The following is a 17,736-nucleotide window of genomic DNA, read 5'->3' on the forward strand; positions in this document are numbered from 1 at the left end:
AATCCATTTAGCCTCAAATAAATAATTAAACATGTTCAATTTGGTTTAAATAATGCAAAAACAAAGTGTTGCAGAAGTAAAAGTGCAATATGTGCTATGTAAAAAAGCTAACATTTGAGTTCCTTGCTCAGAACATGAGAACATGTGAAAGTTGGGTGGTTCCTTTTAACATGAGACTTCAATATTCCAAGGTAAGAGGTTTTAGGTTGTAGTTAATATAGTATTTATAGGACTATTTCTCTCTATACCATTTGTATTTCATATACCTTTGACTATTGGATGTTCTTATAGGCACTATAGTATTGCCAGTGTAACAGTATAGCTTCCATCCCTCTCCTCGCACTTACCTGGGCTCGAACCAGGAACACATCGACAACAGCCACACTCGAAGCAGCATTAACCATCACTCCACAAAAGCCGCGGCCCTTGCAGAGCAAGGGGAATAACTACTCCAAGTCTCAGAGCGAGTGACATCTGAAACGCTATTAGCGCGCACCACGCTAACTAGCTAGCCATTTCACATCGGTTACACCAGCCATTAGGCTGATAGGCTTGAAGTCATAAACAGTGCTGCGCTTGCGAAGAGCTCCTGGCAAAACGCACAAAAGTGCTGTTTGAATGAATGCTTACGAGCCTGCTGCTGCCTAACATCACTCAGTCAGACTGCTCTATCAAATCATAGACTTAATTATAACATAATAACACACAGAAATACGAGCCTTTTTTCATTAATATGGTCAAATCCGGAAACTATCATTTAGAAAGAAAAAACTTTATTATTTCAGTGAAATACGGAACCGTTTGGTATTTTATCTAACGGGTGGCATCCCTAAGTCTAAATATTCTTGTTACATTGAACAACCTTCAATATTATGTCATAATTACGTAAATTTCTGGCAAATTAGTTCGCAATGAGCCAGGCTGCCCAAACTGTTGCATATACCCAGACTCTGCATGTAATGAACGTAAGAGAAGTGACACAATTTCACCTGGTTAATATTACCTGCTAACCTGGATTTCTATTAGCTACATATGCAGGTTTAAAAATATATACTTCTGTGTATTGATTTTAAGAAAGGCATTGGTGTTTATGGTTAGGTACAGTCGTCCAACGACTGTGCTTTTTTCGCTAATGGGCTTTTGTTAAATCATTCCCCCAGCGTTTCATCGATTATATGCAACGCAGGACACACTAGATAAATGAGTAATATCATCAACCATGTGTAGTTACAACTAGTGATTATGATTGATTGATTGTTTTTTATAAGATAAGTTTAATTCTAGCTAGCAACTTACCTTGGCTTTCGCGTAACAGGCAGGCTCCTGGTGGAGTGCAATGAGAGACAGGTGGTTAGAGCGTTGGACTAGTTAACTGTAAGGTTGCAAGATTGGATCCCCCGAGCTGACAAGGTTAAAATCTGTCGTTCTGCCCCTGAACAAGGCAGTTAACCCACCGTTCCTAGACCGTCATTGAAAATAAAAATGTGTTCTAAACTGAATTGCCTAGTTAAATAGGTATAAAAATAAATACAAATGAAATATTGTTTTTAATCGGCAAAATCGGAGCCCAAAAATACCAATTTCCGATTGTTATGAAAACCTGAAATCGGCCCTAATTAATTGGCCATTCCGATTAATCGGTCGACCTCTAGTACGGTAGGCCTACTACTAAATCCCACTACTACAGCCTACTACAGTACATAGCTACTGGATCCTCAAAAATGTCTACAGCTGCACCATTGCACCGTTCTCTCTGCTACCGCACAGCAAGCGGTACTGGAGCACCAAGTCTAGGATCAAAAGCCCCCTCCCCTTTGTTTTTACACTGTTGCTACTCACTGTTTATTATCTATGCATAGTCACTTTACAAATGACCTCAACGAACCTGTACCACCGCACATTGACTCGGTACCGGCAAGAAGAAGCATGTGAAACCTTTGGAATTACCTGGATTTCTGCATAAATGTGTCATAAAATGTGATCTTTGTCTAAGTCACAGCCATAGCTAAACACATTGTGCTTAAACTAATACGCAAATTATTGTATTTTTCTTGTCTATGTCGAATACATCATTTACAGGACGGCAGGCAGGCTCAGGGTCAGGTCAGGCAAAGGTACAGGACGGACGGCAGGCTCAGGGTCAGGGTGGGCAGAAAGGTAACAACCGGGAGAAACAGGAACAATCAAGAGACAGGAACAGAGGGGAAAACGCTGGTAGGCTTGACGAAACAAAACGAACTGTACACAGACAGCACAAGTATAAATACACAGGGGATAATGGGGAAGATGGGCGACACCTGGAGGGGGGTGGAAACAGAAAACAAAGGGCTGTGAGAAATGGGTTTACATCTAGACACATGTAAAATAGGAAGTATACGGAGGGTATGGGGCAACAGAGGACGAAGAGCAGAGGTGCTAATGATCTTGGAGCAGGGGAGAAGGGTCTTGGCTTCCGGAGGTGTAGCCGCGGGGCTATAGTGGCGTGCCATTCAGGCTTGACATTCTTGGGTACCGGTCGGAGTTGCAGAAACGAAGTGGCCTGGGCCTTACTGAACCCCTCCCGGAGGTCCTGGTACTTTGCGGGAATGGCGGAGAGGTCCGGGGCAGGAAGAGCTAACGGCAGGCAATGGGTGTGGCAGAACGGGCTCCAGCCCACAATGGCACCAGTAGACCAGCCAATAAAGGGATTGTGTCACTGGAGCCAAGAGAATCCCAATACCATAGGAACCTGCAGACACTCAATTAGCAGGAATTGGATCATCTTGCTGTGGTTCCCGACACTCGTAGGTGGATGGGGGTGGCACGGTTGGTTACCCGGCCCACAGAGCGCCCGTCCAGCGCTCTAACACCCATGGGAATGGAGCGGGGTTGAGTGGGGAAGCCCAGCTCAGACGCCAGGGTAATGTCCATAAGAATCATATCGGCCCCCGTGTCGATGAGCATCTGGAGAGACTTGGACTGGTCGCCCCACAGCAGGGTGGCATAGAGAGGGGGGCGAGTAAGGGGAGAAGCAAAATTATCCTTAAGACCCACCAGAGTACTCATTCCCATAAATGAGCTAGGTCTCTTGAAGGGACAGGTAGACACATAATGACCGGCAGTACAGCAATACAGACAACTCTGGGTGTTATGTCTGCGTACGCTCGGGAAGAGGTAAATCGTAGGCTCTTGGAGGAACTCGGGTAAGCTCGGATCCTCTCGGGGACGTAGACGCCGGGGACTTCCGGAGTTCATCAGATCCAAGGTGGGATCCTTGAGTGAGTGATTGGGACCGCAATCAGAACTCTTCTCCCTTTACGTTCCCGTAGCCGTCATTTTCAAGCTGCTACAGCTTGTGGAATTTGATAGGGTTTGACTAAGTATGACATTCACATTTGGATGATTTGGGCGAGGTCCAAGCTCCTCACCACCCTCTCCTGCACCTTCATCGTCGCCTGCCTGTCTGCTCTCTCTCTCTCTCTGTCTGTCATTGTCTCAAACTCACTCTCCCTGCTCGATTGTATTATCTGAAATACACACGAAAAGGCATACTTTAGAGGAATATCTCAGCTTAAATGAACATTAGGACTAGACTGCTGTGATGTCATTATTCGGTCTAAACCATCAACATGTGCTCCTTTTCTCACTCACCTCCATGTCACCTACTCTCCCTGTCCTGTCGGCATCCTCGTGCTCTCTCTCTCCCTCTCCCTCTCTCTCTCTCTCCCTCTCTCTCTCTCTCTCTCTCTCTCTCTCTCTCTCTCTCTCTCTCTCTCTCTCCCTCTCCCTCTCTCTCTCTCTCCCTCTCCCTCTCTCTCTCTCTCCCTCTCCCTCTCTCTCTCTCTCTCTCTCTCTCTCTCCCTCTCTCTCTCTCTCTCTCTCTCTCTCTCTCTCTCCTCCCTCTCTCTCTCACTTTACTCTAAAGCACCAGAGTGAACATGAAATAAATATTATCAGTAAACAAGTGGTGTTTCTTGCCATGATGTTCAGGAATGAATTACTAACCATTTCTGATCTGAATGGCAATGATTATTATACCAAGAAACATTGACTCATCTCTTCTACTACTGTATACCTCTAACATCTGACTGGTACTGATTTTCTCACTGCTCTCAACTTACTTTTCTTATTTTCTTGAGGCTGCCCAAAAAACTGACGAATGTCACTGCCACCCTTCCTCTTGCTCACGATGACACTGACTGTGAATAAAAGCTGACTGTAATAAAACTGCTTGCACTTTAATCAAACAACCACTAATAATGCTATTAATCATAATCAAGTACAAGCTATACAGTATACTATACGAATATGCAATAAATGAAAGCTACTACTGTCTACATAAATTACACATGCAGCGCAACATAAACAATTGACACTTTACTCAAGACTTCACCTGGGCTTTCTGACAAATATAACGTAATACAGGACATTAACGTTAGTTGAATACTGGATGAATGTGTGGCTAATTAACTTTCCAGGTAAGTTAGCTATGATACCTGACGTTAGTGATGGTTGATTGATTAGCCCGTTTTCACCAAAAACGTTTGTTTCCACTACATACATTTACTGAAACGTTTTAACAAAATATGATTTATTTCCACAATTACTGATTTGTACCTAGCCACAGCAGTCGAGCAACGGCTTCTGCTGGGGTATGGCAATTTCACTTGGACAAACCACACGCAGAACTGCAGTACACAGTAATACTGGAACCGGTAGTAATAATAATGGCAATTTGTTAAGTTTAGTTATGATTATGAACATTTGCGTGGTTGCCTGTCGTAGCATAGCAAAAAAATATATAGATTTATATTTTTTATATCAATATATTGTGGGGGACATTTATAGCTTATTTTAATATTGGGCTGTAGTAATATATATTATAATTACGGCCCTGTTTCACAGTAAGGTCTACCTACACCTGTTCTATTCAGCGCATGTGACAAATAACATTTGATTTAATTTGATTGACTACTACAGCCTACTACTACAGCCTACTACTACATCCTACTACTACAGCCTACTACTACATCCTACTACTACATCATACTACTACAGCCTACTACTACATCCTACTACTACATCATACTACTACAGCCTACTACTACATCCTAGTACTACATCATACTACTACAGCCTACTACTACATCCTACTACTACATCCTACTACTACAGCCTACTACTACATCCTACTACTACAGCCTACTACTACAGCCTACTACTACAGCCTACTACTACAGCCTACTACTACATCCTACTACTACAGCCTACTACTACATCCTACTACTACAGCCTACTGCTACGTCCTGCTGCTACATCCTACTACTACAGCCTACTACTACAGCCTACTACTACAGCCTACTACTACATCCTACTACTACAGCCTACTGCTACGCCCTGCTGCTACATCCTACTACTACAGCCTACTACTACAGCCTACTACTACAGCCTACTACTACAGCCTACTACTACATCCTACTACTACAGCCTACTGCTACGTCCTGCTGCTATATCCTACTACTACAGCCTACTACTACAGCCTACTACTACAGCCTACTACTACATCCTACTACTACAGCCTACTACTACATCCTACTACTACTACAGCCTACTACTACGTCCTGTTGCTACATCCTACTCCTCATCCTACTACAGTTGCTACATCCTACTACTACATCCTATTACTACATCATCCTACTACTCCTACTAGCCTACTACTACAGCCTACTACTACTACATCCTACTGCTACATCCTACTACTACAGCCTACTACTACAGCCTACTACTACATCCTACTACTACAGCCTACTACTACATCCTACTACTACTACAGCCTACTACTACATCCTACTACTACAGCCTACTACTACATCCTACTACTACAGCCTACTACTACATCCTACTACTACGGCCTACTGCTACGTCCTGTTGCTACATCCTACTACTACATCCTATTACTACATCATCCTACTACTACAGCCTACTACTACAGCCTCCTACTACTACATCTACTACCCTACTACTACATCTACTACCCTACTACTACAGCCTACTACTACATTCTACTACTACGGCCTACTGCTACGTCCTGTTGCTACATCCTACTACTACATCCTATTACTACATCATCCTACTACTACAGCCTACTACTATCCTACTATCATCCTACTACTACTACTGCAGCCTCCTACTACTACATCCTATTACCTACTACTACAGCCTACTACTGCTACCTACTACTACAGCCTACTACTACATCCTACTACTACGGCCTACTGCTACTACTACAGCCTGTTGCTACTATCCTACTACTACATCCTATTACTACATCATCCTGCTACTCATCCTACTACTACAGCCTACTACTACAGCCTACTACTACAGCCTACTACTACATCCTGCTACTACATCACTCCTCCTACTACTACGTCCTACTGCTACTACAGTCCTGCTGCTGCATCCTGCTACTACATCCTACTACTACTACATCCTACTACTACTAGCCTACTACTACATCCTACTACTACACTACTACATCCCACTACATCCACTACTACAGCTACTACTACATCCTACTACTACATCCTACTACTACAGCTACTACTCATCCTACTACTACTACATCCCTACTACTACATCCTACTACTACAGCCTGCTACTACATCCTACTACTACAGTCCTACTACTACATCCTACTACTACAGCCTACTACTACATCCTGCTACTACATCCTACTACTACATCCTACTACTACATCTGCTGCTACTACGTACCTGCTATCCTACTACATCCTGCTACGCCTACTACTACAGCCTACTACTACATCTACATCCTGCTACTACATCCTACTACTACAGCCTACTGCTACTACAGCCTGGCCTGCTGCTACAGCCTACTACTACATCCTACTACTACATCCTACTACTACATCCTACTACTACATCCTACTACTACCTACTACTACATCCTCCTGCTACTACAGCCTACTGCTACATCCTACTACTACATCCTACTACTACATCCTACTACTCCCTGCTGCTGCTACTACTACATCCTACTACTACATCCTACTACTACAGCCTACTGCTACTCCTGCTGCACATCCTACTACTACAGCCTACTACTGCGTCCTACTACTACATCCTACTACTACAGCCTACTGCTACGTCCTGCTGCTACATCCTACTACTACAGCCTACTACTACAGCCTACTACTACTACTCCATCCTACTACACAGCCTACTACTACAGCTGCTACTACTACTACAGCCTACTGCTACATCCTACTACTACAGCCTACTACTACAGCCTACTACTACAGCCTCCTACTACTACATCCTACTACTACAGCCTACTGCTACTCCTACTACTACAGCCTACTGCTACAGTCACTACTACTGCTACATCCTGCTACTATATCCTACCTGCTGCTACGTCCTGTTGCTACTCCTACTACTACATCCTACTGCTATCGCCTACTACTACAGCTGCTACTCAGCTACTACTACATCCTACTACTCCTACTACTACTACTACATCCTATTACCATACTACTACAGCCTACTACTACATCCTACTACTACAGTCCTACTACTACGTCCTGTACTACACAGCCTACTACTACATCCTACTACTACAGCCTACGTCCTGTTGCTACATCCTACTACTACATCCTATTACTACTGCCTACTACTACATCCTACTACTACAGCCTACTACTACAGCCTACTGCTACTACTACAGCCTACTACTACATCCTGCTACTAGCCTGCTACTCATCCTACTACTACAGTCTACTACAGCTACTGCTACATCCTACTACTACAGCCTCTACTACATCCTACTACTACAGCCTACTACTACATCCCACTACTACAGCCTCTACTACATCCTGCTGCTAGCCTACTACTACCCTGCTACTCATACGTCCTACAGCCTACTACTACATCCTACTACTACGGCCTACTGCTACGTCCTGTTGCTACATCCTACTACTACATCCTATTACTACATCATCCTACTACTACAGCCTACTACTACAGCCTACTACTACAGCCTACTACTACAGCCTACTACTACAGCCTACTACTACGTTCTACTGCTACGTCCTGTTGCTACATCCTACTACTACATCCTACTTACTACACTGCTCATCCTACTACTACAGCCTACTACTATATCCCACTGCTGCTACTACTGCTACTACAGCCTACTGCTAGCCTGCTACTACAGCCTACTACTACATCCTACTACTACATCCTACTACTACAGCCTGCTCCTACTACTCCTACTACATCATCCTACTCTACTACATCCTGTTGCTACATCCTACTACTACATCCTATTACTACATCATCCTACTACTACAGCCTACTACTACAGCCTACTACTACAGCCTACTACTACAGATCCTACTACTACAGCCTACTACTACAGCCTACTACTACATCCTACTACTACATCCTACTACTACGGCCTACTGCTACGTCCTGTTGCTACATCCTACTACTACATCCTATTACTACATCATCCTACTACTACATCCTACTACTACATCCTACTACTACAGCCTACTACTACATCCCACTACTACAGCCTACTACTACATCCTACTACTACATCCTACTACATCATCCTACTACTACATCCTACTACTACATCCTACTACTACATCCTACTACTACAGCCTACTACTAACCTACTACATACTACTATCTACTCTACACTACTATATCCCACTACTACATCCAACTACTACAGTCTACTACTATATCCCACTGCTACATCCTACTACTACAGGCTACTACCACATCCTACTACTACATCCTACTACTACATCCTAGTACTACATCATACTACTACAGCCTACTACTATATCCTACTACTACAGCCTACTGCTACTATCCTGCTGCTCCTACAGCCTACTACTACAGCCTGTTGCTACTACTACTACTACATCCTACTACTATCCTACTACTACTACATCATCCTACTACTACAGCCTACTGCTACATCCTACTACTACATCATACTACTACAGCCTACTACTACATCCTATTACTACATCATACTACTACAGCCTACTACTACATCCTACTACTACAGCCTACTACTACAGACTACTACTACATCCTACTACTACAGCCTACTACTACATCCTGCTACTACTACCTCCTACTGCTACATCCTACTACTACAGCCTACTACTACATCCTACTACTACAGCCTACTACTACAGCCTACTACTACAGCCTACTACTACATCCTATACTACTACAGCCTACTACTACATCCTACTACTACAGCCTACTGCTACTACTCCTACTACTGCTACATCCTACTACTACAGCCATACTACTACAGCCTACTACTACAGCCTATCCTCCTACTACTACATCCTACTACTACAGCCTACTACTACATCCTACTACTACAGCCTACTGCTACGTCCTACTACTACAGCCTACTACTACATCCTACTACTACAGCCTACTACTCCTACTACTACATCCTACTACTACAGCATCCTACTACTTCCTCCTACTACAGCCTACTACTACAGCCTACTACTACATCCTGCTACTACAGCCTACTGCTACGTCCTGCTGCTACATCCTATCCCTACTACTACATCCTACTACTACAGCCTACTACCCTACTACTACAGCTACTGCTACGTCCTGTTCCTCCTACTACTGCTACATCCTACTACTACATCCTATTACTACATCATCCTACTACTACATACTACTACATCCTACTACTACAGCCTGCTGCTACATCCTACTACTACAGCCTACTACTACATCCTACTACTACAGCCTACTACTACTGCTCATCCTACTACTACTACTACATCCTACTACATCTGCTACATCCTACTACTACAGCTGCTACTACTACTACAGCCTACTACTACATCCCTACTGCTACATCCTACTACCTACTACTGCGTCCTACTGCTACATCCTGCTGCTACATCCTACTACTACAGCCTACTACTACAGCCTACTACTACTACATCCTACTACTACAGCCTACTACTACATCCTACTACTACAGCCTACTACTACAGCCTACTACTACAGCCTACTACTACAGCCTACTGCTACATCCTACTACTACAGGCTACTACCACGTCCTACTACTACAGCCTACTACTACAGCCTACTACTACATCCTACTACTACATCCTACTACTACAGCCTACTACTACTACTACAGCCTACTACTACATCCTACTACTACAGCCTACTACTACATCCTACTACTACAGCCTACTGGTACAGCACTACTATATCCTGTTGCTACTACTACAGCCTACTACTACATCCTATTACTCCTGTTGCTACATCCTACTACTACATCCTACTACTACATCCTACTACTACAGCCTACTACTACAGCCTACTACTACATCCTACTACTACATCCTACTACTACAGCCTACTACTACAGTCTACTACTACATCCTACTACTACAGCCTACTACTACACCTACTACTATCAGCCTACTACAGCTACATCCTACTACTACATCCTACTACTACATCATCCTACTACTACAGCCTACTACTACAGCCTACTACTACATCCTACTACTACATCCTACTACTACAGCCTACTACTACAGCCTACTACTACAGCCTACTACTACAGCCTACTACTACAGCCTACTACATCCTACTACTATCCTACTACTACAGCCTACTACTACATCCTACTACTACAGCCTACTGCTACGTCCTGTTGCTACATCCTACTACTACATCCTATTACTACATCATCCTACTACTACAGCCTACTACTACATCCTACTACTACATCCTACTACTACAGCCTACTACTACAGCCTACTACTACAGCCTACTACTACAGCCTACTACTACATCCTACTACTACAGCCTACTACTACATCCCACTACTACAGCCTACTACTACATCCTACTACATCATCCTAATACTACAGCCTACTACTTCATCATACTACTACATCCTACTACATCATCCTAATACTACAGCCTACTACTTCATCATACTACTGCATCCTACTACTACAGCCTACTACTACATCCCACTACTACAGCCTACTACTACATCCTACTACATCATCCTACTACTACATCCTACTACTACAGCCTACTACTACATCCTACTACAACATCATACAACTACATCCCACTACTATATCCCACTACTACATCCAACTACTACAGTCTACTACTATATCCCACTGCTACATCCTACTACTACAGGCTACTACCACATCCTACTACTACATCCTACTACTACATCCAACTACTACAGTCTACTACTATATCCCACTGCTACATCCTACTACTACAGGCTACTACCACATCCTACTACTACATCCTACTACTACAGTCTACTACTATATCCCACTGCTACTTCCTCCTACTACAGCCTAATACTACATCCTACTAGTACATCATACAGCTATATCCTACTGCTACATTCTACTACTACAGCCTACTACCACACCCTACTACTACAGCCTACTACTACAGTCTACTACTATATCCCACTGCTACATCCTACTACTACAGGCTACTACCACGTCCTACTACTTCCTACTACTACAGTCTACTACTATATCCCACTGCTACTCCTACTACTACAGTCTACTACTATATCCCACTGCTACATCCTACTACTACAGGCTACTACCACGTCCTACTACTTCCTACTACTACAGTCTACTACTATATCAAACTGCTACATCCTACTACTACAGGCTACTACCACGTCCTACTACTTCCTACTACTACAGTCTACTACTATATCCCACTGCTACATTCTATTACGACAGGCTACTACCACGTCCTACTACTTCCTACTACTACAGTCTACTACTATATCCCACTGCTACTTCCTACTACTACAGTCTACTACTATATCCCACTGCTACATCCTACTACTACAGGCTACTACCACGTCCTACTACTTCCTACTACTACAGCCTAATACTACATCCTACTAGTACATCATACAGCTATATCCTACTGCTACATTCTACTACTACAGCCTACTACCACGCCCTACTACTACAGCCTACTACTACAGCCTACTACTACAGCCTACTACCACGCCCTACTACTACAGCCTACTACTACAGCCTACTACTACAGTCTACCAAGTAAAAGTCATGCATCTTTACACAGTGTTTTGGAGCACATGCTTTTTATTTACATTCACTATGTGTAGTGTCAACATTCCTTGGCACTGCTGCTGCTGTTGTTGATATAAGTCCATCAGGCATGTTTTTGGAAGAGCATTGGAAGTGAAGGAAACATGTTTATAGTTCATTTTTCTCCATTTTTTTTAGCTCTCAAAAAAAAAGGTGAAGAACAGGTTTTCCATCCAAAGCAGCTGTCTGCATCTGCAGTTTGTTATAGCGAGCAGCAGGCAGATCATCAGGAAGACCATCCATTGTGTTCATTAGCTGGGCTTCCAGTCAGTTTCCCACTGTGTTTGTGTGACGTGTGTAAACTATGGCCTGTGAGCTGATACTATGGTACACAACAGTCCTAACCTCGGAGTTATGCATCCTAGTCATACCCCCAGCCCGGAAAGCCCCCCCAGCTAGCACATAATGTTCTGAGAACCATGTTTCTTAAAGCCTGGTGAGAGCATGGTTGTCCTGTGGTTATTTTGCATACAACCTTCCCACAACTTTCTGAGAATGGTGCAGGATAATTCCTTGGCTTTAGCACATTCTCAGCACATATAAGGAACTTAACATAAAAATCGTTTTTCTTTCTTTCTTGGTATTTCAATAGAACGTTTCCTAATAGTTCAAACATGGCATGCTAGCTCCAGCCTGGTGCCGCAGCAGAAGATAGGTTTGAATCGCACTGATGACGTGTCACAATACAAAATAAATGTGTTTGCATGATTAATACCTCAGGAAATTCATTTCCATGTGTCCTATCTGTGCTTGTGGTTCTAAAAAGTTCATCCAAAATAAGTTACCAGTGTTATTAAAAGTGAGAAACGTTAAGGAAATGATTCAAAAGCCTCCGAACAACCTATAATTTCCGTTCTCAGAACGCTAATAAAACCTTTCCCAGGAAAACCTTCAAATAACCAGAGTAAAATATTATCTGAACCTCCCTGCAACATAAAAATAAAAGTTGCCCGAACAGGCAACATTTTCACTTCTGTTCTCAGAACGTTTAAAAATCTTTCAGTTTTACTGGTCAGGAAACCAAAAACATACATTCCCGCAACTTACAAGGAACCAAATGTGCTAACTGGGCTCTTTTCTAAAGATAATTAGGCCTAGTAGGGAGGTTCAGTTTTGCAACCTGTTTATAGTTGCCGGGGCCAGGAGAGAAATTAATTATGGTTTCCGATACAGATATTATTATGATAATATATGTACAATAGTCCTTTTTTAAAGTATTCATTGTATGAAAATATAATGATTTGTGAAGCCTATGCACACTAAGTTTAAGTTTTGCCTCTTCAGTATTTTACAAAACGATTCACAAAGGAACCACAACAACAGGTAACAAAATATAATATTCATAAAATATTTATAAATTAAAGACATATTCTACAATATGGTCAGGGTATGTACTGTATGTTCACCCTCTGTATGCATATCCATGTTGTACAATTTTACATAATCACCTACTTGTCATAGTAAAATCAATAAATTAATCAATAAATAGGCTTTCACGTTACCCAAGCAGCAGAGAACTGTATTCCATTTGTATTACAAGAACACAGAACAACAAGAGAGGACTCCACACAGGACTCTCAGGGGAGGGGAGGAGAGGAGAGACATGAAGTGCCATACTCTCCACTCATCTTCTCAGCCTGTCCATGATAACAGGCCAAATATATGGAAATCTTTTCCTTAAACGTGAAGGATTTCAGGGCCAGGAGGAGAGGGATGTATGGAAGGTAAAGACACAAAGGGAGGGAGAGGAGGTTGGAGGGGGCACATGATGGGGGTAGGTCAGTGAGTTGAGCCTGTAGAATCTGTTTCTATTAGTAACCATGGAATCTTGACAGGCCATCCCCCCCTCTCCTCCCCCCTCCGCTCCCCCAGCACCTCCAGTCCTGAGTGGTGGAGCACATGTTTCTCACCGCCAACACCTCCTTATCGGCACGGTGCGGAGGAGTGGGAGAAAGTGGCTCGCACGGCATGTGACTGACTCTGAGGCCGATGTGGGAAGGTGGGTGAGGGCTCGAGGGTGATAACCCAGCCCACCATAACTGCTGCCCTGACCTCAGCCCACTGTCCTAAATGCCAGGGGGAGGTGGTGGGGATGAGGATGAGGGCAGGCCCTTACCAGAAGTCCAGTCCAGTCAGGTTTGTATTTCCCCTGGGAGGCCTGTTGCTGTTAGGGAGACATGCTAAATGAGGTGTGGATTAGTGCTAGCGTCTAGGGAGGGGGAAAACAGAGATAAGTGGAGAGGAAGACAGGAGATCGATGTCAGTGGAGAGCTAACTGTGGAAAACCCCATGTGGTCCCACCAGCTAGGCCTATTGGACATCACTGTATGGTTGGTTGCTATATTGCCGGAACCCTTTGAGAGACCTAAGGATAGTTTATTTCTAAAGGTCCAAACTTTTTTCCTCAAATTCTTTAGCAAATTCCAAATGTGTTATTTAGCTTCAAATGGCATCCAACTGATTCTATTACAGAATTATGAATTGGTATCATAGATATTTTACTGTACAAAACAAAATATACATTTTCCTGAAATACAAAATATACATACACAATGTACAAACTATTTAGTTTAGATCCATCTTATATACACATACATGTCATAGCTGTTTTTCTTGTCAACTGTTCTCAACGGTGATTCTTGATTCATTTCAGAGTCCATCTATTCTAATACCAATCCTGCTTTAAAAAATGTAGTCTTTGCTTTGTTCCAGCCTCACCCTGTCATTTCTCTTCACGAATGTCTCTCTCCGTGTCCATATGAACAGCAGGGTGGACTAGCTATCTGCAGCCACACTCTGCCACCACCATGCCCTCAAACTTATACTTGTACGTGACTACTCCGGTGTCATCCATGTAAAGCAGGGAGATGGGATCCAGCTTGGTGGGCACGCAGCAGGCCCGTGTCACCTTCTGTGGGCTCTTCATGCTCACCAGTGTCTGGACGATGGCGTGCTTGGTGGGCGTCACGTGTTTGGTCAGCGGGTATGTGCAGATGCCACTGCACTCAAAGGCCTCGTACCCGGCAGGCGCTAGGATCCAGCTGTCCCAGCCGATGTCTTTAAACTCCACGTACAGCGACTGCTTCTTACACTGGTTGACCTTGGCGTTGCGGCGGATTCTGGAGGCCGTGTCATAGATCAGATTGGAGCGCATCTGGAGCAGGGCCTCTTCGTCCTGCTCCTTCTCATCTTCCTCGCCCGCCCGGCCCAGCTCCCCCCACAGCCTATTCAGCTCCAGGTCACCCTGAAGCACCGCTTCTGAGGTCTCGTGTCCAATCATCTCGTTCAGCTCCCGCTTGTCATCGCGGTGATCACCGCTCTGGTCGTCAGAGAAGATAATCATCAGGGGTTTGTGTTTGTCATCTGGGCTGGTGTCTATCTCCATGACTTCTTTGAGTATCCTCCTCCCCTCTCCTTCTCCCTTACCGTCTGCTAGTGTCGGCCCTCTTTCCCCCTCGGAAGTCAGGCTTGCTATGTGGACCTCCAGCCTGTGGGTGGTGCTGTACTCTGACTTGCGCCAGTGTTGCACGGCAGCAGTTAGGTCAAAGGCCTCCCAGCCGTTATCAGTACCATAGACCTGCCGTGATGCCAGCTCTACTAACGCCTCCCGTCCTCCACCTCTTCCTCCTGCTCCTCCTCTCTCGGTGTCCTTCGCTGTTCTGTTGTCCTCTCCAGTTCTGTCCTGCTGCTCCAGCTCGTAGATGGTCACCTTGCGGTCGACCCCAGCGTAGAGGTTGCGATCGGTCTGGACCAAAGTATAGAGACGCAGCTCTGCTGCGGTGATACGCTCAGTGTGGGGTATGGATACGTTGAAGAGCAGAGGGTGTTGTCTCACCCCTCTACTATCCAAACTGCAGGGAGACAAGTCTGGGGGAGAGGAATACACAGAGATAAACGCTGTTAATTAATCAGTAGTTCTCCATGTTGATGCTTTGAATACACTGCAGAATTGACAGTACAGCAAAAGCCAAGATTTTGTCCAAAACACTTCTGAGGCAATTTAGCATCCCAATTAACATTAAACTAGATCAAGTTGAATGAATATATTATTGTAAAAAAATATAAATGAATAATGAGAAATTCAGTTTCATATTCTTGTCCAAATAAATAAAACACTTTTCTTCTTTTTTTTGCACAGTGCAGACTCTCAAAAATGTAAGGTGCTACAGTATTTGTAAGATGAAAAACAAACATAAATGAAAATGCATAAATTATACTTAATTGTTTTTACACTATGCATGTTGACCTTCTACAGGTACATTTTGATACATAATACATTTCTGATGAACAGTTCTGATATTAATACTCTCATTACACAGGGATAAAGGGCTTACAGTACTTTAATTACAAAAATTCCAAAGCAAAGAACACCACAGCATAATGTGAAGCTAGTACGGCATAAGGATACAGAGTACAGTATAGTGGCTCTCTACCTTCGTTCTTGAAGCTGCGGATGATGTTGGCGGTGGGCATGGCGGTGTGGTCGTTGGCGAAGCGGTTGTACAGCTCCATCATGTACTCGGGCGGCTCCACACGGACACTGCCAGGTGCCTGGGCAGGAGGGCCCAGGCCAGACAAATTGAAGGTCCGGAAGCTCTCCAGCAGGCTCTGCATGTCCACGTCCCTGTCCTGCTCCAACAGAGATGGGTCTATGACGCCCCCGTGGCCGTCTCCCAGACCTGGAGCAGGGCGATGTCTCTCTGGGGCCAGGGAGATAGGGCTGCCCTGCCCAGACAGGGGCCACATCAGGAGCAGCAAGGGGAGCAGGGGGAAGGGGGTCCTGGTGATAGAGGTAGCCTCTAACCTGGAGAGCCCATTGTCCGCCATGGAGAGGACTGTTCTTGTGTTGTATGGTATATCCACAGGGACTATCCAATGTTGAGATTAAACAGAATTATATCTATCAAATGTGTTAATCCAATGGTCCACTGGAGGTTGGATTCAGCTTGATGAAGGGTGAGAAACAACAACCGTGTTTTTCTCTTGCTGATCCGGGTGGTTGTCGGTTCTCTGGTGACTCAAAAGGTTCGGTTGACCCCTGGAGTTGACCAGTGAGGAGGTCTGTGTTCTGTAGCTCTCCCTGTGTGTTCCTCTTGCTGAATGTGTAGAACCCTGATAAACGACTCTCATTCCAGATCTCACACCATTTATCCTAATGCACACCTTTTGATGTTGTTTTCTAAAGAGTTGGAGTCCCAGCTAGAGGGTGGCTTTGCTGTGTCCAAAGGAGGCATCCCTTGTGTTTTTTCTCTCAGTTTCTCCCTCTGTTCTCTCGCTTCTCTCTCTCTCTCTCTCTCTCTCTCTCTCTCTCTCTCTCTCTCTCTCTCTCTGTTATCTAGATATGGTAAGCTCTCTTTCTTTCTGTCTGTTATCTATGATATGGTAAGCTCTGCATTTCTCAGTGTTTGTGTCCCTGTGTGCGTGTGTGTGTGTGTGTGTGTGTGTGTGTGTGTGTGTGTGTGTGTGTGTGTGTGTGTGTGTGTGTGTGTGTGTGTGTGTGTGTGTGTGTGTGTGTGTGTGTGTGTGTGTGTGTGTGTGTGTGTGTGTGT

General features: G+C 44.2%; 1 protein-coding gene across 1 annotated transcript; it reads right to left on the bottom strand.

Moving 5' to 3' along the window:
• Positions 1–14,068: 14,068 nt before the first annotated feature.
• On the bottom strand, positions 14,069–17,412 carry bmp10 (bone morphogenetic protein 10). The gene is made up of 2 exons (XM_046345234.1): positions 16,621–17,412; positions 14,069–16,054 (listed from the first exon to the last, which is right to left on the bottom strand). The coding sequence occupies exons 1-2, from the start codon at positions 17,012–17,014 to the stop codon at positions 14,967–14,969; spliced, it is 1,482 nt and encodes a 493-aa protein (XP_046201190.1). The 5' UTR covers positions 17,015–17,412; the 3' UTR covers positions 14,069–14,966.
• Between the last annotated feature and the right edge of the window lie 324 nt (positions 17,413–17,736).

The sequence above is a fragment of the Oncorhynchus gorbuscha genome, linkage group LG04 (assembly GCF_021184085.1).
Source record: "Oncorhynchus gorbuscha isolate QuinsamMale2020 ecotype Even-year linkage group LG04, OgorEven_v1.0, whole genome shotgun sequence".
Lineage (NCBI taxonomy): Eukaryota > Metazoa > Chordata > Actinopteri > Salmoniformes > Salmonidae > Oncorhynchus > Oncorhynchus gorbuscha.